Source organism: Hippocampus bargibanti, linkage group LG11, assembly GCF_051943395.1.
Source record: "Hippocampus bargibanti isolate YZ-2025 linkage group LG11, ASM5194339v1, whole genome shotgun sequence".
NCBI classification, from domain to species: domain Eukaryota; kingdom Metazoa; phylum Chordata; class Actinopteri; order Syngnathiformes; family Syngnathidae; genus Hippocampus; species Hippocampus bargibanti.
The window spans coordinates 22832449-22857373 of NC_142744.1; the positions used below are offsets into that span (position 1 = coordinate 22832449).

General features: G+C 45.4%; 1 protein-coding gene across 2 annotated transcripts in view; it reads left to right on the forward strand.

Annotated features, from left to right (window-relative positions):
* The window catches only part of LOC148891954 (solute carrier family 53 member 1-like), an 86408-nt gene that overhangs the window by 26509 nt on the left and 34974 nt on the right, over positions 1–24925 (forward strand). For both annotated transcript variants that reach the window (XM_089007466.1, XM_089007467.1), the window contains exons 8-9: positions 7677–7766; positions 16567–16664. In XM_089007466.1, the coding sequence (XP_088863592.1) occupies positions 7677–7766; positions 16567–16664 (188 nt within the window). The remainder of the gene's footprint in view (positions 1–7676; positions 7767–16566; positions 16665–24925) is intronic.

Sequence of the window (24925 nt, forward strand, 5' to 3'; positions counted from 1 at the left end):
CTGGACCAAGATATCCGATGTTGTTCCCGGGATCTGTTCCAACCGCTCGTCTAGTTTGGGGGTCACTGCCCCGAGTTCTCCGACCACCACAGGCACGACTGTCACCATTATCTTCCAGGCTGTCTCCAGCTCCTCTCTGAGCCCATGATATTTCTCGAGTTTCTCATGTTCCTTCTTTCTTGTGTTTCCATCACTTGGGATCGCAATATGCACAACAACGGCTTTCCTTTGCCCTTTATCTATGACCACGATATCTGGTTGGTTGGCCATGACCATCTTGTCAGTCTGTATCTGGAAGTCCCACAGGATCTCTGCTCGGTCGTTCTCTACCATTCTCTACTTGGGAGGTGTTTCCCATTTTGACCTTGGGGTTTCCTGTACTTACTCTGCACAGATGTTTTGGTAGACTATGCCAGCCTGCTGGTTATGGCGCTCCATGTAGGCTTTCCCTGCCAGCATCTTACACCCTGCAGTTATGTGATGGATTGTCTCACGTGCCTCTTTGCACAACCTACACCTTGGGTCTTGCCTGGTGTGGTGTATCCGTGCGTGGCTCTGGTGCTCAGGGCCTGCTCTTAAGCAGCCACGATGAGTGCCTCTGTGCTGTCCTTTAGGCCAGCCCTCTCTAGCCACTAATATGACTTCTTGAGATCAGCCACTTCAGTTATGGTTTGGTGGTACATCCCATGTATGGGCTTTTCCTCCCATCATTGTCCCTCTTCCAGCACCTCATCCTCTGTTCCCCATTGTCTGAGACATTCTCTGAGCACATCATCCGTTGGAGCCTTCTCTTTTATGTATTCATAGAGTTTGGATGTTTCATCCTGGACAGTGGCTATCACACTCACTAGTCCCCGGCCTCCTTCCTTACGGCTTTTGTACAGTCTCAGGGTGCTAGATTTGAGATGAAACCCTCCATGCATGATGAGGAGCTTTCGGGTCTGAACATCCGTGGTCTGAAGCTCTTCCTTTGGCCACCTTATTATTCCTGCACGGTATCTAATATCTGGCAGGGCATAGCTGTTTATTGACCGGGTCTTGTTCTTGCCATTCCGCTGGCTTCTTAGGACTTGACTCTCCCACTGGAGGTATTTGGTCGTAGCCGCTTTCCTTGTTGCGAGTTCGAGGTTGCCATTGGCTTGTGTTATACCGAGGCACATGTAGCTGTTTTCAATGTCTGCTATTGTTCCTTCAGGGAGTGAGACCCCTTCACTGTGGACTTCCTTGCACCTCTTCGTCACCATCCAACTACATTTCTCCAGCCCGAATGACATCCTGATGTCACTGCTGTAGATCCTGGTTGTGTGGATCAGGGAGTCTATGTCCCTTTCGCTCTTAGCATACAATTGTATGTCATCCATGTAGAGGAGGTGACTGATCATAGCTCCATTTCTAACGCGGTATCCATTGGCGATTATTTGGCTGAAGAGTTTAGTCCTATGCAGAGCAGCAGTGGGGAGAGTGTATCACCTTGGTATATTTGATGGACACTTGCGTTAGTGGCTTGCCATTGGCTTCAAGTGTGGTTTTCCACATTCTCATCGAGTTTGCAACGAAGGCTCTCAGGGTCCTATTGACCTTAGACAACTCCAAGCATTCAGTGATCCATGTGTGTGGCATCGAGTCATATGCTTTCTTGTAATCAATCCAGGCTGTGCGCAGGTTAGTATGTCGGGACCTGCAGTCTGCAGTGCGACTGTTCTGTCAACCAGCAGCTGATGTTTTGCAACATCAGCTGGATCAATACATGTTGAGGATCAACATGTATTGACCCAGACAGGCTCAATACACAAGACAGACAGGTTATTGGCCAATAGTTGGAAGGAACTGCACCCTTTGAGGAATCCTTCATGATCAGGATTGTTCGCCCTTCGGTTAGCCATCCTTGGTGAGTCCCATCCATCAGCAACTGGTTCATTTGTGCTGCTAGGCGCTCGTGGAGTGTTGGGAGTTTCTTTAGCCAGTAGGTCTGGACCATATCTTTTGCCGTCGTGTTTTTCATGTCTGAGACTCATTCTTGTATGTCTGCTGCTGTGATGGTAACTGGGTTCTTCTCGGGGAGGTTGCTGTGCTCCTCTTTCAGAGTCACCAGCCATTGTGCACTGCTGTTATGTGCGACCTCCTTTTCACACATGCCTTTCCAGTATCTTTCAGTTTCCAACCTTGGAGAGTCTGCTCTGCTGTTTGAACCCTGCCACTGAGCATACACTTTTGCAAGTTGTGTTGCGAACAGCCTGTTTATTCTTCTGGCCTCATTCTCTTTCGTGTACCTCTTTCGGTGAGTGGACAAGGTCTGGAGCCTTTGTTTGGCAGTTTCGAGTGCTTCAGGTATGGTTATCTGCATATACCCCTCTGGGTCTCCGTCAATTGACTCACATCTTTCCGAGCCCTGTTGATCTTAGCCTCCAACAGTCTTTTACATGGTGGATAACGAGTCTCATGGCTCTCATGGTTGCTCTTAAAGCCAAGCATCTCTAGGATCACTGATGCTGAAGCGTATATCTGCTCAATGGTTTCCATGATCGTTTCGGTTGGGATCGCCCTCAGTGCTGCATTCACAGTGTCCATGAGTCTTTCAGGTGGTACTTCACATAGCTGTTGTAATCTGTTTCTTGGTTGCCCAGTTTTCATTCTTGCCATCTGTCAGCAGAGTTGCTGCCTCGCTCAGCACTGTCCGCTTTGTTCGAGCAGTCCATTTTTCATCAAGGTGCTCTGGTTCCCCAGCACCTGACGCAGACCTTGTTTGGCTGGGCGATGTCTGAGCCGGCATGTCAACCGATTTATTGTCTCTTATCATTGTATGAGGTAGGCATTCACGTCAAGGGTCTTGCCCAAGGACCCACACTGGGTGGCGCTTTTCTACCCCAAGCGGGATTCGAACCCTCTTCATATTTTTGGATTGTGCTTACAACCTATCATAGCTGTGTCCGGCGCCGCCTGGATTGATTACAAGAAAGCATATGACTCGATGCCACACACATGGATCACTGAATGCTTGGAGTTGTCTAAGGTCAATAGGACCCTGAGAGCCTTCGTTGCAAACTCGATGAGAATGTGGAAAACCACACTTGAAGCCAATGGCAAGCCACTAACGCAAGTGTCCATCAAATATACCAAGGTGATACACTCTCCCCACTGCTGCTCTGCATAGGACTAAACTCTTCAGCCAAATAATCGCCAATGGATACCGCGTTAGAAATGGAGCTATGATCAGTCACCTCCTCTACATGGATGACATACAATTGTATGCTAAGAGCGAAAGGGACATTGACTCCCTGATCCACACAACCAGGATCTACAGCAGTGACATCAGGATGTCATTCGGGCTGGAGAAATGTAGTTGGATGGTGACGAAGAGGTGCAAGGAAGTCCACAGTGAAGGGGTCTCACTCCCTGAAGGAACAATAGCAGACATTGAAAACAGCTACATGTGCCTCGGTATAAGACAAGCCAATGGCAACCTCGAACTCGCAACAAGGAAAGCGGCTACGACCAAATACCTCCAGTGGGAGAGTCAAGTCCTAAGAAGCCAGCGGAATGGCAAGAACAAGACCCGGTCAATAAACAGCTATGCCCTGCCAGATATTAGATACCGTGCAGGAATAATAAGGTGGCCAAAGGAAGAGCTTCAGACCACGGATGTTCAGACCCGAAAGCTCCTCATCATGCATGGAGGGTTTCATCTCAAATCTAGCACCCTGAGACTGTACAAAAGCCGTAAGGAAGGAGGCCGGGGACTAGTGAGTGTGATAGCCACTGTCCAGGATGAAACATCCAAACTCTATGAATACATAAAAGAGAAGGCTCCAACGGATGATGTGCTCAGAGAATGTCTCAGACAATGGGGAACAGAGGATGAGGTGCTGGAAGAGGGACAATGATGGGAGGAAAAGCCCATACATGGGATGTACCACCAAACCATAACTGAAGTGGCTGATCTCAAGAAGTCATATTAGTGGCTAGAGAGGGCTGGCCTAAAGGACAGCACAGAGGCACTCATCGTGGCTGCTTAAGAGCAGGCCCTGAGCACCAGAGCCACGCACGGATACACCACACCAGGCAAGACCCAAGGTGTAGGTTGTGCAAAGAGGCACGTGAGACAATCCATCACATAACTGGAGGAAGGAACATGAGAAACTCGAGAAATACCAAGGGCTGAGAGAGGAGCTGGAGAGAGCCCGGAAGGTAAAGGTGACAGTCGTGCCTGTGGTGGTCGGAGCACTCGGGGCAGTGACCCCCGAACTAGACGAGTGGTTGCAACAGATCCCGGGAACAACATCAGATATCTCGGTCCAGAAAAGCGCAGTGCTAGGAACAGCACGGATACTGCGCAGAACCCTCAAGCTTCCTGGCCTCTGGTAGAGGACCCGAGCTAAAAAAAAATGGGGGACAGACACCACCCATGGTGGGTGAGACGAGGATATATATACAGTGAGACCTCAACTTACAAACACCTTATCTTACAAACTTTTTATCTTAAGAACGTCAAATTTATGAAAATTAAACCTTATAATAAGCACTATTTTCATAATACACACCTACCGTGGCTGGCGGAGTGAACTTCGGCGGAAGCACACAACCAAACAGCGCTCCAGCCGGCGCTACTTTCCACACCCCCTCTCTTTGAATGCACTTGTCGATCGCCTACTTGGAGCTTTTTGCTGATAATTTTACTATGATGGGGCCGAAAAAAAAACACCACAGGCTCGTGTTCAGCCCAAAATAAAATCACTGTCGCTGAGAAGAAGGAGATAATTGAAAAACACGAACGAGGTGTGCGTTTGTGTGATTTAGTGGCTGAGCACGGCTATGCTAAGTCAACCATTGCTCCCATTCTCCGGAACAGAGAAGCCATCAAAGGTGCGTCTGTTGCAAAAGGTGTTTCCGTGCTCTCAAAGCGACGGTCTCGGGCAATCGAAGTTGAAAACCTTCTGTTAATTTGGAGTCACGAAAAGCAGCTATCCGGCGACAGCGTGAGTAAAGCTATTTTATGCGAGAAAGCACGGCTAATTCACGCCGATATCGCCATGCGCCAACCTGGAAGTTCGGCGCTTATTGAGGATTTTAAAGCCAGTAACGGATGAACATCTGAGGGCGAGGAGGAGAAGGCAATGTTGGCAAAGTGGAATGATGTGCAGGCTTTTACCAAACAGTTCCATCCAGAAAAGACTGGCTATGACAATCATCAACATGATGCACGATAATGTGTTGCCTCAGCTTAGTAAGACCTTACAAGTCAGAAAGCAACAGGTGTCAATTAAAACTTTTGGAGACTTAAGTCTCCAAAGAAAAAAGAAGAGAAGCCACATTAGAGGTTAAGTTACCAACAGTCCTTATGGAAGGTGACTGTCCTTCCATAAGCCATCAACGACCATCAAAAAGGTAAATAAAACTTTATTTTACAGCACAGTTTATTTCTTTAATTACAGCCCTCATGTAATGTGCCTCTCTTTGTGACTTTATGATACAATGCAGTGTATTTCTTTCATTACAATACAATAGCACATTTATTATACATAGAATAAGGTATGTTGTGTGTAGTTTTAAGGCTTATTTAGTTAAAAAATATATTTTATGGAAACCCGGGAACGGATTATTCACATTTTAATGGTTTCCTATGGGAATTTTTTTTGGAGATACACACTTTTCACCTTACACACTCTGCCTGGGAACCAATTAAGTTCGTAAGTTGAGGTCTCACTATATATATATATATATATATATATATATATATATATACAGTAAAGTCTCGTTATATCGATATCGGTTATATCGATAGTACCGCTTATTACGATACTATTTTCATTTCCCTTGCACATTTCTAGTCTTTTTATGTATAATTAGTACCGTTTAGTACGCTACCCGGTTATTACGATAATCCGGTTATTACGGTGCTCCTTTTCATCCCCCGCCGGCCATTTTTGTTGTTTATATCGATATATCCGTCGCGCCATTGGTCAACTTGGTCACGTGTCTTGTTACGTGAGCCGCCATCGGTCGCGCCATTGGTCGACTTGGTCACATGAGCCGCCATCGGTCGCGCTATTGGTCGACTTGGCCGTGTGACTTTGTCACGTGACACGCCATCGGTCGCGCCATTGGTCAACTTGGTCACGTGTCTTGGTTACGTGTCACGCCATCAGTCGCGCCATTGGTCGACTTGGTCAGGTGACTTAGTTACGTGCCCAGCACCCGTGTAGCAGAGCCATTTTCATTTTCAGACGCGAGCTCGTGTGTAGCAGACAAGATTGAAGTGTTTGTGTTAAAAGGTAAAAATGGGAAGCAGAAGAAGATTGATGACTTTTTTAAATTGTATACATAATACAGTAAGATGTAAGTGTTGCAGTTTCCCTGTTGTGTTATGTACATGCCCACTGTAATGTATATGAATGCAATCGTTTTTTGCAACAATGTTTCTTGTTTTGTCTGCTGAAGCGCGATGATTTTGATGAAAATTAACATTCCATACTGTGTATTAAAGGACAGCCGATGTCACTTTTTATTCAAATGCAAATAAAAATGACTTCACGCCAAGACGTCTTGCATTGCTTGTGAATCCAAACAATGGCTTCAGATTCGGATAATATGCTTTCTTGTTACACATCCAGTTATGAATATGTTTCAAATACACTGTAGTTCTGAAGATTATAGCATACATGTTTACAATCATTAAAGAATTATATGTGCCATTTTGAGGCAACATTGGGGGAACATCTCTCACCCAAAAAAAAGGGAGCTAATGGCCAGCTCCGTTTCTTATATGGCGCTTGGCTGCCCTCTTTTGGCGGCTTTTGTTTAATGCAGTTCGGCGCAGGATCGGATATATCGATAGTCCCGGTTATATCGATATTTTTTCGGACTCTCTTGAATATCAATATAACGAGACTTTACTGTATATATCCAATTAGCTTATTTTCTTCCCCTTTCAAACCATGTATTTTCTTTTGGTACATATGAACTGCAGAATGAGGCCCACGAGCATTATCCCCTGCAATGTTGATAAAGTCTTGAGAATTTATTGAGTCTCCCCAATTTATTGCTCTTTACAATCTTTATTTTTACAATGTATCGAATAAACTACATTATTTTGTTTTACCTTGCTCCTCCTTACCTCTCTGAGCTCGTCCGCCCCTACGGACCTCGCCAGTGCCTCAGGTCTGCTGAGCAGACATTTTCAATGAGCCAAAAACTAAACGGAGGCTCAGAGGGGATCAATACTTTTCTGTTCCTTGTCCCACTCGCTGGACTGACCTGCCACTGAACATTCGGCAAGCCCATTTTCTGCAGATCTTTAAAACCGACCTCAAAACTCACTTTTCCTCTTCGACATTTGACTCAGCATGATTCAGACTTCATCTTAGTTTTACTCCCTGGGGCTTTCTACTATCTTTGTGACCGCTTTATTTCCTGTATACGATAGTTGTCCATATTAAGCGCTTTGGTAGAGCTTCAGCTTTATTCAAGCACTATATAAATTAATATGTATTGTATTGTGTCATTATTATTATTTACGTTTTGGAAATATTGTTCTTCTTTAACATTTTATTTCAAAAATAGAAATCTATTTTTTAAATGTTGTCACACTGCAATTTTATTCAAGATTTAGAAATCAGTAAGACTCGAAATAAATAGCTAGTTTTTGTTTCATACCTTTATATTCATACCCCTTTCTTCAGGAGCTGTCATGTTTCCTATTGTTGATGTTTGGCCAATGATCAGAATCTACAGAGGAGGCTTCCTGTTAATAGAATTCCTCTTCCTCTTGGGTAAGGAAACCCACACATGCATGCACGCACGCACACGCATGCAGGTACGCACGCACACACATGCAGGCACGCACGCACGCACGCACGCACGCAGACATCCACACACACACACACACACACACACACACACACACACACACACACACACACACACACACACACACACGCACGCACACACACACGCACACAGTTTTCCATCATGTATGATGATGACGCTTGCTCCAAGGGTGGCGGGAGGGGGTCAGCGACACTGTCACTGGTGCCACTTGTCGTAAGCATAGAGTCCAATCCTTGAGTCGCAGACATGTCAGCAGATTGAACAAAGGAAGCCAGATGCCAACACCAGCTGCCTGCTGGTGCCTTTGAGTGCGTCTCTCTATTCGTCTGTCTTGGTTGGTTTTATGTACTGTATTTAAGAGACTATCCTGATTCGCTGTGGCGACCCCTTGAAGCGAAAAGCCAAAAGGAAAAGAAGAAGATTTGAGAGACTATCCTGGCACAAGTGGTCTGCCAGATTTGTCGATTGAATGCCAGAGTTTCAAGCTGCGTGGTATTGATGGTGGCTCGTTTGAGGAGGTCCCTGGTTAAGTCTTTGAGTTGTCGCTTTTACCCCTCTGCAGAGCGCTTTGCGTCTTTCAGCTGGCCATGGAGGACTTGGCGGAACAGGCGGTGATCAGGCATGCGGATGGTGTGTCCAATCCACCGAAGATGTTTCTTGGCTACTGCTGCTTCCCTGGAGCTGGAATTTGTGCACTGAAGGATGTCTGTATGGCATACTCTATCTTCTCAGGACAGGCCAAAGATGTTTTGCAGGCTTTGGATGTGGAAGGTCTCAGGGTCGTAATGTGCCGGCAGTATGTGGTCCGTGATTGTTCCCCACATAGGAGTGCGGAGAGACAGACCGGCAATCTTGGTTCCAATGTTCAGGTTTCAGTTTGCAAAAACTGCGTAGGCGACTAGAGAATGACGAGGGTTTATTGATATGTTTGTGCACTTCAATGTCAAGGGAGCAGTTGGCAGGCAAAGTGGAAACTAATGTAAGTAATGTGTTTAGTGAAATCCCATTGATGTGAAGGCTGGGTGGTATGAGAGTGTTCTCTCATCTCAGTTTTTTCAAAGTTGATCTGGAGACCAAATGACTGGTACAAACGAGAAATTGTATACAGAGCACGCTGCATAGATTATGACCTGTGAGCTAGTATCTCTCGGCAGTCCATTGAAGTCGAAGATGACATAGCTTGCTTCAATTCTGATGTGGGACAGTGGTTATTGTTGCTGGCGCCGATGCCACTGTAGGTGACTATGAAGCCCGGTTCTGGAGCCACAAATCCTGCCACATTCAGGACATGTGAGGCCCGGACCAGGCTGCCGGGGCGGTACTGGAGCAGCACAAAGGTGTCTTTGCGGGTTCCGCACGATCCTCCTCTGGGTGCCTTTGTCTTCAAGTTGTGTCACCCCTTTGTGGCATAAGGAATGCCAGAGTGGCCTGTAGACTACAGAGCTGGAGCAGACTACAGATTGCTGGGCTTGATGTTGCAGTTCTTTAGAGTCTGTTTAAGCTGGTCTTTGTATCGCAGCTTAGGACCACCAGGCTTCCTATTCGCTGTCCATAAAGAACCTGTCGAGGCAAGCGGCAGCTAGGCATCCGGACGACATGTCCAACCCACCGGAGTTGCCTCTTTGCTAATATAGCCTTGATACTGGTGGCGGCAGTGCGCTGAAGAATGTCAGTATGTGGGACACGATCCTGCTAGGTGATGCCAAGTTTTCGTTGGAGGCACCTGATGTGCAATGCATCATGGCGTCGATAGATGGTCCAGGCTTCTGTGCCATATAGCAGCGTGGGCACATACACTGCTTGGTAGACTGCGACTTTTGTTGGAGTTAATAAGTGGTTGTTTTCGAACACACGAGTACGCAATCTGCCAAAAGCTTTGGAGGCTTGATTGATGCGGGCCTGGACGTAATCATCAATTAGACAGGAGGGTGTTAGAATTCTGCCGAGGTAGCTGAATTGCTGGACAACCTTGAGGGGTGTGCCACTGAGGGTGAACATGGAGGGTGGAGAACTCTCTTTTTCCATGACCTCCGTTTTGGTTACATTGATCACGAGACCGAGTGATCGGTAGATGGAGGACATGGGATCAAGAGCATGTTGCATGGCAGATGGGCTGTGGGCCAGCAGAGCACAATCATCTGCATAATATTGTAACTCGTGAATGTCACTGATCAGGGTCTTGGTCTTGGCATGTAGGCGTCTGATGTTAAACCCGACTTCCACAGGGAACGCGGTGGATTGCTGGCCACCAACAAGTACAGTTGCTTGCATGCCGCTGTGGTATTGTTTAAGGATGCTGCGGAATTTGGAGGGGACGCCAAATTTCTGCAGTATGGTCCAGAGAATGTCACGGTTAACTGTGCCAAATGCCTTGGTAAGGTCGATGAAGGTGATATAGAGGTCCTTGTTTTGTTCCCTGTATTTCTCCTGAACTTGTCACGCAGCAAAGATCATGTCCAGAGTGCTTTGGTCCTTTCTGAAACCGCATTGTGTCTCTGGCAGGATGTCTTCGGTAATGTGCGATGTAAGACGGAACAGCATTACTTTTGCAAGAATCTTGCCAGCAACAGAAAGCAGGGAGATGCCACGACTGTTGCCACAGACTGACTTGTCCCCCTTCCTTTTATAAATGGTGACAATGTTGCTGTCTTTCCATTTCTTAGGAAGTGGCCCGTTTTGCCAGATGTTAGGGATGAGGTGGTGTAGCTGCCGTGTCAGGAGGTAACCAGCGCTCTTGAAAACTTGAAAACTGGAAAGTCCATCAAGGCCAGGGCTTTTGTTGTTTTTAAGGATGCGGATTGCAGAGAGGACCTCTGTGAACTGAGGAGGTTCAAAGGAGAGAACTGATGAAAGCTCTGGGAGGGAGTCATGGACAGATGGATCTGAAGGGTTTACTGGGTTGAGCAGGGAGTGAAAGTACTCTGCCCAGTGCTAAAGGATTGTATATATGTGTATGTATAATCGCGTATAAAGCAGCGGTAGAAGTTGGCAAACCCCAAAAACCGCTGAAGTTGCTTGCGCGTCTTGGGGGTTGGCCAATCTACCACCGCTTTGGTCGGGATCGGCCCGAAGTTGCCCCTGCTCCACGATGAACCCTAGCAAAGACAGAGAACGGACGTGGAACTCACACTTCTCTACCTGAACGTGAAGCCGGTTTTGCAGGAGCCGCGCCAGGACCCGCCGGACATGCTGCCGATGTTCTTCTGCGGATTTGGAAAAAAATCAAAATGTCGTCCAAATAAACAAAGACAAACACATTGAGAAAGTCCCTGAGCACATCATTAATAAGACCTTGGAATACGGCGGGATTGAGCCAGTCCGAACGGCATCACCATGTATTCAAAATGCCCCAAGGGCGTTTTGAATGCAGTTTTCCATTCATCCCCCTCTCTGATGCGAACTAGATGGTAGATGTAATCCATATGAGGAGCGGGTGCTTGTTTCTGGACGGACTGGACGGACTGGACGGACCAATCAACTCGCCGTCCAATCCAGCCGCGTAACGGGCGCATTCCTCGACGGGGACCGCGGCCGCTGTTTGTAAGGGACTTACAGACGCCGGGGGTCTTTGGCGGGGGGCCTTGAGTATGACGTCCTCCGGGATTAGCGCGATCGCTCCCGATCCCCATCTGCATCGGCTCGTTACTTCCTTCCTGACACCGGGCCCGCTCGCTGATGCCGGGTGATGACATACGCAGCCGGATGCCGGGTTTGCCTGCCCGCTGGCCGCCTTGCTCACGCTTCCTCTCCCGGAGACAATTGTCCAGGCAGAGCACGATGTCGATTAGTTCATTGAGAGTTGTGCCAGCGTCGCGGGTCACCAACTCATCCTTGAGTGCGGCGGTGAGTCCGCGGCGAAACACTCCTCTCAGCGGCCGATCGTTCTACCCGCTCCAGGCGGCCAGGATGCGGAAGGCAATGGAATATTCGGCGGCCGAACGACTTCCTTTCTTGACAGCCCAAGAGCAGTCCCTCTGCTTCACTCTCTGTTACCGGGTGATGAAACACCTGGCGTAACTCGGCAACGAAGTTTGGGTAAGAGGCTTGGAGTTCGGGTTGGGATTTCCGGACCGCCAACACCCAGGATGCTGCCTGGTCGGTGAGTAGGCTGGTGACAAACACAACCTTAGCCTCGTTCCTGGCGTATGCGGAGGGTTTTTGGTCGAACATCAATGAGCACTGCGTCAGGAATTGAGCGCAGCGCCCGGGTTCGCCTCCGTAACGTGAGCGGTGCGGTAAGGGGAGCATGCGACTGCTTACAGAGGGGGGGGGGTCGTCAAAGTCACGAGGCATGTCTCTTCTAAGCGGTGAGTCAGCATGGACATCGTACCACGGATCTCCGCGATAGCTTGTACCAGCTGGCTCCAACGCTCCGCCTGATGAGCTAAAACAGACATGAACTTGTCTCCATCGGCGGGATCCATAGTGGCTGGTGTATTCTGTCACGTCCGCACGAGGAGAGAGCAAACGACCTCATCGGACAAAAAGGAGCTGGATTCAAAATACACGATGGAGACACACCGGGAGGGGGGCAAGCCACAACGGAACAGCAATATCGAGCGAGACCAACCTGGCGTACGGTTGAGGCGATAAGTCACAACGGAGAATACGCCGGCGAATACCGAGACTAACCGGGTGACTTTTATAGTCAGAAGGCACATTAGTGAAATGGAAATCAGGTGTGCAAGGCGAAGGAACTGGGAGGGGAGGGGCGCGCACCTGTCGCCAATCGGGATGTGACTTTCTGGGAACCAATTAATTTTGTAAACCAAGGTATCACTGTACATAATTATCTACGTATAAATGCATTAATTCATTCATTTTCCAAACCGCTTTATCTCAGTAGAGTTGAGTTGTCCGCTGTCTTTATGCAGTAAGCGGGTGACATCCTGAACCGGTGGGCAGCCAATCGCAGGGCGCACAGAAACAAACGACCATTCGCGCTCAAACCCACGCCCAGGGACAATTTGGAGTGTTCAAATCAGCCTGCCATGCATTGTTTTTGGAATGTGTCAGGAAACCAAGAGAAACCCCACACAGGCCCGGGAGCACATGCAAATTCGAAACAGGAAAGCATAGAACCTGGTACCTGTGCACTGTAAAGTTGACGTGCTAACCACTTATTTAAAGGACAACCGACACCATTTTTTTGTTTCCTAACTGACATCAGAAAAACGTTTTATAGCATCTAAAATACTCAAAACACGCAGGCTGATATTTTAGTCAAATGGAAAACACCAATAAAAATGACTTCAAGTATCCAAAAACGACTTCAAAATGAAACCGGAAATGGCCAGTTTCAGAAGGTCCCGCCCCCCCTTGTTCGTGACGTCACGCCAAGACGGCCTTGCTCGAGAATAAAAACAATGGCTTCGGATTCGGAGAAGATGCTTTCTTGTTACTCATCATCTCACGTTATGAATATGATTCAAATAGTTCTGAAGAGGAAAGCATCAATGTTTGCAATCAATTAAAGAAGTCCTTTCGTGTCATTTTGAGGCATCTGGACTCCAATGTAGCGTCCCAGAAAATGCACAAGATGGCGCCCAAGCTCTGTTGGAAATGGGCTGATTTATCTGCTGGGAATTTGTGTCAGCTACACCACAGAGATCGGAGAGCCCACCTCAGAGTCCCCAGGCACTGCTTCCTCCAAGGAAGGCGTGTTGGTGGAGTTGAGGAGGTCTTCAAAGTACTCAGCCCACCGGCTCACAACGTCCAGAGTCGAGGTCAGCAGCGCCCCATCCTCACTGTACACAGTGTTAGTGATGCACTGCTTTCCCCCCCTGAGACGCCGGATGGTGGACCAGAATTTCCTCGAAGCGATCTGGAAGTCGTCTTCCATGGCCTGACCGAACTCTTCCCATGCCATAATTTTCGCTATGCCGCCCACCAAAGCCGCATTCCCCTTGGCTAATCGATACCTGTCAGCTGTCTAAGGCGTCCCACAGGCCATGTAGGCCCGATAGGACTCTTTCTTCAGCTTGACGTCATCCCAGGTACAGGGGTTGATGCCACGGCAGGCACCAACCACCTTACGGCCACAACTCCGATTGGCCGCCTCAGCAAGGGAGGCACGGACCATGGTCCATTCAGACTCGATGTCCCCCCCCCCCCCCCCCCCCCCCCCCCCCCCCCGGGACATGTGAAAGGTTCTGCCGGGGGTGTGAGTTGAAACTCCTTCTGACAGGGGATTCCGCCAGACGTTCCCAACAAACCCTCACAACCGCAGTCAGAACCCGTCTCCCGACCCGAAGGCGGGGGTGAAGCAACCCTCTTGTCTACCGGGGTGAATCCCAACGTACAGGCGGCGAGCCAGGGGGCAATAAGTATGCCAACACTTGTTCTACGCCTCTCACCGTGGGCAACTCCAGATTGGATAAGAGTCCAACCCCTCTCGAGAGGGCTGGTACCAGAACCCAGGCTGTGTGTGCAAATACCGGGCTGACTTGCCAACGAGCCTCATCTTCAGGCCTGGCTCCAGAGAGGGGCCCCCGCGACTCGCAGCCTTTTAGTGTGTTAATTGTTTGTTTTTGGCATTAACCTCCCTTTTTTAGATATATTCCTGCCTTTATTGTTTCTGTCGGTGGGTTGCCTTCTTCGAAATGCCCTTTTAGTGTATTCACTTCCTGTGTTTAAGTTGTTGAGGGTGTCACAGCCTGAAAGTTTCAGTTTCAGAAGGTCCCACGCCCTTGTGCGTGACATCACTCCATGACGTCTTGCCTTGCTCGAGAATCAAAACAATGGCTTCAGATTCGGAGAAGATGATTTCTTGTTACTCATCAAGTTATGGATATGATTCAAATAGTGCTGAAGAGGAAAGCATAAATGTTTGCAATCGATTAAAGAAGTCTTTCTGTGTAATTTTGAGGCGTGTGGATTGCAATGCAGCGTCCCAGAAAATGCACAAGATGGCGCCCAAGCTCTGTTGGAAATGGGCTGATTTGTCTGCTGGGAATTTGTGTCAGCTAGTATCAAATAGTAGTCTTGGTGCAACACACAACGATTCACCATCGCATTATTTATGTGTTTTCCTTCTAATTTCGTCATCAACACAAAGTTTTCAGACCAAACAAAGTACCCAAAATGCATTGTGTGTCGCTTTCTCGGTCAGTGACGATACCTACCGTGACATCACAGTAGGTATCGTCACCAACTCAAAAACAAAACATGCTGAATATTCAGCGTGAGTCTTAAAATGTTAAATGTAGCTATATGCGGTGGAATTTTTGTAAAATACAATCAGTAGAAGTCATTTGAAGTGATTTTACAAATTATGGACACAACTTGTTCGGAGGCGTCGGTTGTCCTTTAAAGCCACCCTCTTCTTGTCCCCCCCCCCCCCATCTCTCTGACCTTTTTCAAAATTTTCTGTTCCCTCTCGGTCCCTCAGATCATCATCCTCCCTCCACCTCTGTGTGCCTTCTGCCTGTCTCACCATAATGGGGTGCAGAGCTTTCAGCCGCTCCCAAACAAAATTGGATTGGATTTGCCTTTATTTGTCTCGCAGTGGAGAAATTTACATTTCACAGCAGCAAAGTTATCAAAGGAATGAAAGTAGAAAAACAAAATACATGAGCCGCTGGAAAGGCAGCCACTCTCGCGGCACCGTCTTGAAGTCAAAAGAACAAAGAAAACTAAATAACATGATAACACAAAGACACAGAGAGTCATTCATTCTTAAGCACTTTCTGTACCCTCTTTGTTACACAAAGCAGTTCTACATGAAAGAGGAGAGGATCAAAGCGTCTCTTCACCAGTGGATCAGGGACATCATGGTGGAATGTGCACGTCAACTACAAGCTAAATGTTGAAAGCAAACACGTAGCTGTAGCATCCATTGACGAAGCGGTTGTCTCACATCTCCTCTCCCACATAAATCCGCTTCAATTCCAAGCTGCGACACTTCCACATACGCATCGGCGCTCTGCGCTGACGCTCCTTCTTAATGCGGGCTGCTCAAGCGATGCATTCATCCAGCTGCAAACTGTCCAACAGCACCGACCTTCCGCTGAACAAAGCGGGGCTGTGAAGATTCTGCCCATAACAGGCGCAAAAAAGCACAATGGCCCCAGAGGTGTCCAGCGATAAAAGTCGAATGGCACTGACATTCTCCCATTCAAAAACAGTACTGGCATATTCATGCTGCCGAAAAGGCGCAACCGCTCAGCATAGTCTCTTCCTTGATGAATGTCGTGGTCAAAAATGCTGAAAAACAATGCGTATCCATTCCACACGACGCACAACACAAAGTGACAAAAGAAAACACAAAACAAGACAAAAACAACAAAAAAAGCAAGGCATATGGGAGCACTTGCTGATGGCTGCCTACTCGGGCGCCATCTTGGACTCCTTATATTATATAGCCTAATATTGACTCACTTCCCACTTTCAAATCCTACCTCAAAACCCGTCTGTTTAAAATTGCGTTCACGGTTTAGTTTAAATCAGCTATTTCATTATTTATCATTTATTTATGGTGTTGTTGTTCTGTGTATTGTTCTTTTAATTGTAAAGTGTCCTTGGGTGTTCTGAAAGATGGTGGGAAATTAAATGTATTATTATTTGAGAATAAAGTGGCCTTGAACTCGAAATTCAGTTATGGAATGTGCATTGAATTGAGTGTGCCTCCAAGGTAGCATGACAGGAAGGTCTCACAGTGGATAAGTTCACAATACACAATGGGTATATCCTTGAGTCTTCTCACATGCATGTTCTCTTTTTTCCTAATTGTGTTTGTTATAGGCATTAACACCTATGGCTGGAGGCAAGCAGGTGTCAACCATGTGCTTATATTTGAACTCAATCCCAGAAATAACCTCTCCCATCAACATCTGTTTGAGGTTTGAACAAGCACACATATATGGTCAATGTCTCAATCATCTTGCATAAATGGAATGCAGAATATTTAATGATTGTATTGAAAACATATTACCAATTGTTTTGACCCCATTATCAGCATGAACTCATTTTCATGAAGTCACAGTGAATGATGTGCCACGGGCATTTCAATGAAGAGAATTAACTGATGCTGCGATGAAATATAACCACATTTTTACTTCATTTTAGCATGCATGTGGTGAGGAGGGGTGTTGAATGTATCTTATTGTCAAGTCAAATGTATTTACATACAACAGAAAATATAAAAAAAAAGAGTCTCTGTTGAAAAATATGAACCAACATCCCTGCGTGGGTGAAATAAGTACTTTACCATATTTTCCGGACTCTAAGGCACTTCAAAGCACACCCCTAATGAATGGTGTATTTTCAATCTTTTTCCACGTAGGGGGCGTACCGGATAATAAGGCACACCTTCAATGAATGACATTTTTTAAAATGTTTTCCATATGAAGGTAACATCCGAATTATGGCGCCGGTCATAATTCGGAGTTACGACCACGACAGCCAGACCTTTTTTTTTTTTCTTTTTTAATAGTACGGCTGCCACTATAGCCAGCAACACGACAGAGACAGAGGTCCGTGCAGGCTGATTTATTAAGCTACAACACAAAGCGCTGGTCCCAAAAAGAAGACCAGGAGAATAATCACTACCAAAAACGACAAGTGGGGGGGCATGGGAAACCCGACAATGGCGGGAAGCAACTCGCACACGTTGGTGCAGAAACGAAACAATAATAATAATAATAATAATAATACATTTCATGTATATAAGAAAGTCTAGGGTTATACAAAGTACAAATACAAGTTGACAGCGTCCCATTTTCGTACCCGCTGTCCTGAAGAAGGAAGTGAAGGAAGCGGGGAGCCGTGGGCCCGCCCCCAGCTGTAAATTCGAACGTGACAATCGGGGGGAAGGAGGGGTGTCCACCGACGCCGAGGCGGAGCAGGTGGGATCCGTGACGCAAACGGCGCTTCGCCGCCGCCGCCTCTCTGAGACAGGTGACCTCTTCTGGCTTATCCGTTAGCAGGAAGAGCGATTTTTAGAAAGCTTACATGCGTGGGAAGCTGTGCGTATTTGAGTCAGCAGAAAGCGTGTGCAGTAATAAAGATCCATAATACGAAATATAAAATGATTAAAATGACACTAAAAGGTCTAAGATTTATAAATGAACTGTCAACATTTTGGTATATAATGGTATTCAATAGAAAACGCTGCTTATAAACAACACATTGACATCATATAGTATCCTGTAGTATTGGAGATGCCAGCATGTTGTCATTTGTTATGATCAAGTGATCCTCAGCCATTTTGAATTCTTTTCGATTTACCTGGTCGTAACTCAGATGTTACCTGTATATGCTGAATATTCCAGGGTTCTATCAGTTTATGGCAAAACAAGAATAAACACAATAATCAGCGATTACCAATCTTCCTTCTTTAACACATTTATGATCTTTAGATGTCTTCATGTAATGATGCCTGATGCCTGATGATTTACCAATCGAGGTATGGAAGTGTCTTGGAGAGGTGGCGGTGGTGTTCCTGACTGGGTTATTCAACAAGATCTTAGATGGTGAACAGATGCCTGAAGAATGGAGACAAAGTGTACTCGTGCCCATTTTTAAGAACAAAGGAGATGTGCAGAGTTGTACTAACTACAGAGGAATAAAGTTGATGAGCCATACAATGAAACTATGGGAAAGAGTAGTTGAAGCAAAACTAAGAGCAGAAGTGAACATTTGTGAGCAGCAGTATGGCTTCATGCCAAAAAAAGAGTAAGACAGATGCAGTGTTTGCTTTAAGAATGCTGATAGAGAAGTACAGAGAAGGTCAGAAGGAATTGCATTGTGTCTTTGTAGATCTGGGGAAAGCGTATGACAGGGTGCCTAGAGAAGAGCTGTGGCATTGCATGAGGAAGTCTGGAGTGACGGAAAAGTATGTCAGAGCGGTGCAAGACATGTATAATGACTGTAAGACAGTTGTGAGGTGCGCTGTCGGTATGACTGAGGAATTCAAGGTGGAGGTGGGACTCCACCAGGGGTCAGCTCTGAGCCCCTTCTTGTTTGCTATGGTGATGGACAGGCTGACAGACGATGTTAGACAAGAATCTCCTTGGACTATGATGTTTGCAGATAACATTGTGATCTGTAGCGAGAACAGGGAACAGGTGGCGAGAAAGTAGAGATGTGGAGATATGCCCTGGAAAGGAGAGGAGATACTAAATACAAAAACAAGCAAAAAACATTTCCATTTCTAATCATTGTGCTGTAAACTGAAAATACTGGCGAAATTGTGAAACAAATTCACACGTCACAATGTAATTTTAAGACATTATTGAAATGAAACTGCATTTTACATATCCTAACATGGATGAAAAGGTTTGTTCAGCCGCCATCTGTGTATATATATATATATATATATATATATATATATATATATATATATATATATATATATATATATATATATATATATATATATATATATATATCCCTACTGGAGACGAAACAAATTCTCAATAAAAGACTTTATCAACATCGCAGGGATAATACTAGTGGGCCTCAATCGGCAGTACGTATGCACCTAAAAGCTAGCAACCACTCATTTGACAACAACGGGGTTAAAATCTTCACGGAAGAACATAGATGGTCTGAATGGGGAGTAAAAGAAGCAATTTTCCGAAAACAGCTAAATTCTTCACGAAACCGATATGGTGGTGGGAGGTTCAATTTGGATCGTTCATACAACAGCATTCTTAGGCAACATAGGATTAGTCATGCTGATGAGGTGATACCAGATTAAATAGGGCAATCAGGCCAGTCGTTAGTCAGTACAATAGGAACAATCAGTGGAGTATATATATATATATATATATATATATATATATATATATATATATATATATATATATATATATATATATATATACAGTAAAGTCTCGTTATATCGGTATCGGATATATCGATAATCCTGGTTATATCGATACTACAGTAAAGTCTCGTTATATCGTTATATCGATATTCAAGGAAGTCCGAAAAAATATCGATATAACCGGGACTATCGATATATCCGACCCTGTTTGCATGTAATTTTCTCCGTGCGTACATAGAAATAGTATCGATATAACCGGGACTATCGATATATCCGATATCGATATAACGAGACTTTACTGTATTTCTATGCTATTTCTATGTATATATATATATATACTGTATATCGATATATAAAAAATATCGATATAACCGGGACTATCGATATATCCGACCCTGTTTGCATGTAATTTTCTCCGTGCGTTATATATATATATACTGTATATATATATACAGTAAAGTCTCGTTATATCGATATTCAAGGGAGTCCGAAAAATATCGATATAACCGGGACTATCGATATATCCGACCCTGTTTGCATGTAATTTTCTCCGTGCGTGCATAGAAATAATATCGATATAACCGGGATTATCGATATATCCGATATCGATATAACGAGACTTTACTGTATATAGGGCCGAAACTACCAGTAAGACTTGAGTTCGCTGAAGAAGCATCTTGGATGGAAAGCGAAACGTCCGACACCTTCAAAAAAGTACAGATGACGGCTGAAGAAACCTGTTCATCCATGGACCACTCCTGTACGACTGAGAGCTTACACAGACATATCCTAACATGGATCGCGCACTACTTTTTTCATACGGGGGAAATGCAGTCGTGGCTGCTGACAGTAGTTCTGGATCAATATTATTTCACATATAAGACGCAGGATCGTCTTTTGAGGAAAACAAAGGCTTTTGGGTGCACTTTATAGCCCGGAAAATACAGTAAAGAAATCATGGCAATGAGTCCCAAAATTGGGGGGGAATGATCCCCTTCCAGGATTACATAATTGCAAAGTGGGCAGCAATTTACACATAATGTGGTACTATTGAATGTTAACCGCAATACAACATGGAGGTCATTGGATAAAATAAAGCGCTGCAGAATCAGAATCATCTTTATTGGCCTAGTTTGTAGAACACACAAGTAATTTGGCTCCGGCACAACACGCTGCACTAGTGTCACCAAAAAATGCAGAAACATGGAGGCACTATACAGTTCTATTTGGGTTACTGTTTAGAGAGTTAATGGCTTGGGGGAAGAAGCTGTTTAAATGTCTGTTGGATTTGGTGCACATGGATTGGTAGCGCCTGCCTGAAGGGAGTAGCTGGAAAAGGTGGTGGGCAGGATGCGCAGCGATAGTATAGTATAGTATAGTATAGTATAGTATAGTATAGTAGATAGGATCTAGTAGGATTTTCCGCGCCCTTGTTTAGATTCTTGCAGTGTGCAAGTCCTCGAAAGTGGGTAGGGCGATGCCAATGATTTTTTTTCCGCCGTCCTAACTTTCCGTTGAAGTCGGATTTTGTCCATTTTTGTGGCGGCCCCGAACCAAACGGTAATGGAAGAACACAGGATGGATTCGATGACAGCCGTTTAGAAATGTCGCAGCACCTCATGTGGCAGACCATGCTTTTTTAGCAGCCTCAGGAAGTACATTCTCTGTTGGGCCTTTTTCAGGATAGAGTTGGTGTTGACCTTCCACTTCATGTCCTGTGAGACTGAGTTCCCAGGAACTTGAAGGTCTCAATGACACGAGGCAGTTGGATAGTGTGAGGGGCAGCTGTGGTGATGGATGTTTCCTGAAGTCCATGATCATCTCTACTGTCTTGAGCGTGTTCAGCTCAAGGTTGTGACGGCAGCACCAGATCTCCAGCTGTTCCACTTGTTGTCGATACGCAGACTCGTCACCGTCTTTGATGAGACCGATGACCGTAGTGTCGTCTGCGAACTTTATGAATTTGACAGCTGGGTGCGTTGAGGTGCAGTCGTTTGTGTCGAGGGAGAAGAGCAATAGAGAGAGGATGCATCCTTGTGGGCCTCCAGTGCTCGTGGTGCGCGTTGCGGATGATATTTTTCCCAGTCTGACCTGTTGTGTCCGTCCCGTCAGCAAGCTGAGGATCCACTGGCAGATCGGTGGGGAACACTCCAAGCTGCAGACGTTTAGGGATGAGGAGTTCCGGGATGATGGTGTTGAACGCAGAGCTGAAGTCCACAAACAGGATCCTTGTGTAGGTTCCTGTGTTGTCGAGATGTTCAAGGATGTGGTGCAGCCCGATGTTGACTGCATTCTCCACAGACCTGTTTGCCCGGTTGGCAAATTGAAGAGGGTCTCAGAAAGGTCCGGTGATGTTCTTTAAGTGGTTCAGCACGAGGCGTTCAAAGGACTTCATGGCCACAGACGTCAGAGCAACAGGTCTATAGTCGTTCAATCCTGATGGTTTCTTCCGAACTGGGATGATGGTAGACTGTTTGAAGCAGGATGGAACACACTGCTCCAGGGATCTGTTGGGAATACTCATCAGAACACAGTTTTTTGATGCAGAAATTTCCATAGCTATCCACCTCAGATCATGTCCCAGTTGATCAGTGGAAAATTTGTAAATTAATACCCACTTTGGCCATTATCTCTATGACCGGGTTCTCTGTTAGCAACAGGCTGTATACTTGACGATCTGCAATTGCTATGCTTACATGTGCAGAGTAGAACTCCATGTAACTAACTTGTACAAAATGCTAAGTTTACGCAAACCCAAACAGGGTGACAACTGCATAAATCATCAGGTGTCATTGTAAATCATTCTCTTTCGAATATTCTAACAGAACACAGAATTCAGTGAATACCCAGTCAGCAAAAATGATCTGGACCAGCTCAGACCCACACATGGCTGCACACTTGGCCCAGATACGGCAAAGTGACCCGGGTCCGGCACCCACAATGTGGGCCGCATCAGGCCCGTATTGGAGCCACATTAAAAGACCAGATCCGGCCCGATGCTGGGCCAGAACAGGCTCCTGATGTCAGCCTTCATACAACCTTTACTAACCCACTTCTGTCTTGAGCCATATTTGACCCTTATTAAAAAAACCATCAAAAACAATTGTTATAAAAACAATATTTTATTGTCATAATTTGTGAACCTCACATATAACTGCACATGCACTGGAAAACTGCACTTTTCTTGATTTAACAGTGAACACAAGAGTCCACACCAGAATGCATGTTGTTCTTGAACTGCAATTTTCTATCCGTCAGATTGTTGTACTCCCCATACCCTCTTTTGACCATCGAAAGCCAGATGTAGCCATCTCTTGATTGTGACATCGGTTTCTTGGTCTCTGACACAACATGCTAGGCTGTTTGGTCTCATAGCGGCAATAAGAACTGTAAGAAAACACAGATGGGCAGTGTGTTAGACAAATAAAAACAAGTATTTGTACATGTCGTTACCCTTTCTACTTCCTTTCCTCTTACTTTCATAACTTTGCTGCTGTGAAATGTAAATTTCTCCATTGGGAGATGAGTAAAGGCCCGTCCAATTCAAGCCGATGAATGATCAGTCAAAATAACCCTTGAAATTTCTTAATCTGGGTGTGACGCTGTGGGTGGAATATTTGCCGCCAAAAAGTCAAAGTCAGCTTTATTGTCAATTGTGCTAATATGCATGACATGCAGCACAGATGAAATTTATGTCCTCTCGGACCCAGCGTGCAAGGCACTTTGACAAACATAATAAACACGAAATTTGCCGGGAGAGAGAGGAGTCGCTGCATGTTCACGCACCACCATCTTGGGGAAAAAAACAAAAATAACATAATATGAAAACACAAAGACACAGAGTCATTCATTCTTCAGCACTTGCTGTACCCTCTTAGTGATATGAAGCAGTTCTAGATGAAAGAGGAGAGGATTAAAGCATCCTTTTCAGCAGTCGGTCAGGGATGTCATGGTGGAATGTGGACGTCTACTACAAGCTAAATGTTGGCAATGTAGGACGTCTACTACATAAATCCGCTCAAATGTTGAAAGCAAAGCCACACAGTCTCTATTAAATATATAAGGTGTGACAGCAAGTGAAAATGTTCACAAGAAAAACAAAATGATACATGTAAATATAGCGAATTGCCCCAACAAGTTTCAATGAGTTAGAGTACAATGTCATAAATTTTAAATATTTCCGCCACAAACTTTGCTATTTCAGTTCATAAAGAGTCATTTTGTACTAATGTTGTTCGCAAGTCATTTAGCAAAGAGTCTCGACTTACGACCATTTTCACTTACGGCCATTTGGTCAGAATGGAACCCCGTCGTACGTTGGATGTTACCTGTATTTAATGTATCTTTCTTTTGTTGGCTGAATGTGGTGCTCTATATTAATTCACTCACTGCCAGGTGATTTGCAAAAACGTGTCCACTCCAGTCCCAGAGCTTTTGATCATTTTCATTCAAATTGCAGGAACCACAGAATATTGAGTTTGAGGACTACATGAATATTCAATACAGCGTTAGAAACCTTACACTCTCTTCTTTCATCTCCAAAATTCATTTGTAGCTTATTTGGTTCTGGAGATATTGGCTGTTCAAATCATGTGGTTTCAGCAAAAGCACCTGATTTTGAGAAGACGTGAAAACGATATATTTTTTTCTGCGAACAAGCAAATTCAAGCAGAACCGTGATCAAGGCTCATATTTTTAACTTCGAATGACACCTCAAACTAACAAATCTAGACAGTAGTTTACTTCTGTGCAACAACAAAAGAAAAAAAGACTTGACAAATCGACATTTACTTTAGAGCATCAGAAACACATAACAAAAATAATCTACTTATAGATGTGTTCATGTGTTTGAACTATTTACAGGTGTGCGCATGAACTATATACAGGTGGAGGTGTGTGTGTGTGTGTGTGTGTGCGTGCGTGCGTGCGTGTGTGTGTGTGTGTGTGTGTGTGTGTGTGTGTGTGTGTGTGTGTGTGTGTGTGTGTGTGTGTGTGTGTGTGTGTGTGTGTGTGTGTGTGTGTGCAATAGTTCTTTTGAGTGTATGTGGTGTAGCACTCCCTTGGGTGCAGCGAGACTGATCAGGTGGTCAGGACTTGCAATAAGGTCTTGTCTAATTCCTAGACCCCCCCCCCCATACACAGATCCTACTGTCTCTGGTTGTTCATGCCTTCTTTGATGTGGGAGCTGATGCTTGTCCATTTGCCTTGTAGTACTTTCTGTGGGATTCGGGGATCCTACACTCGGACCAGGCTCTGTAGAAATATTTACTAACATCATCATACTGTACCATTTTCACCTCACAGCATCGAAGAGGTAAAAAGCACACCATT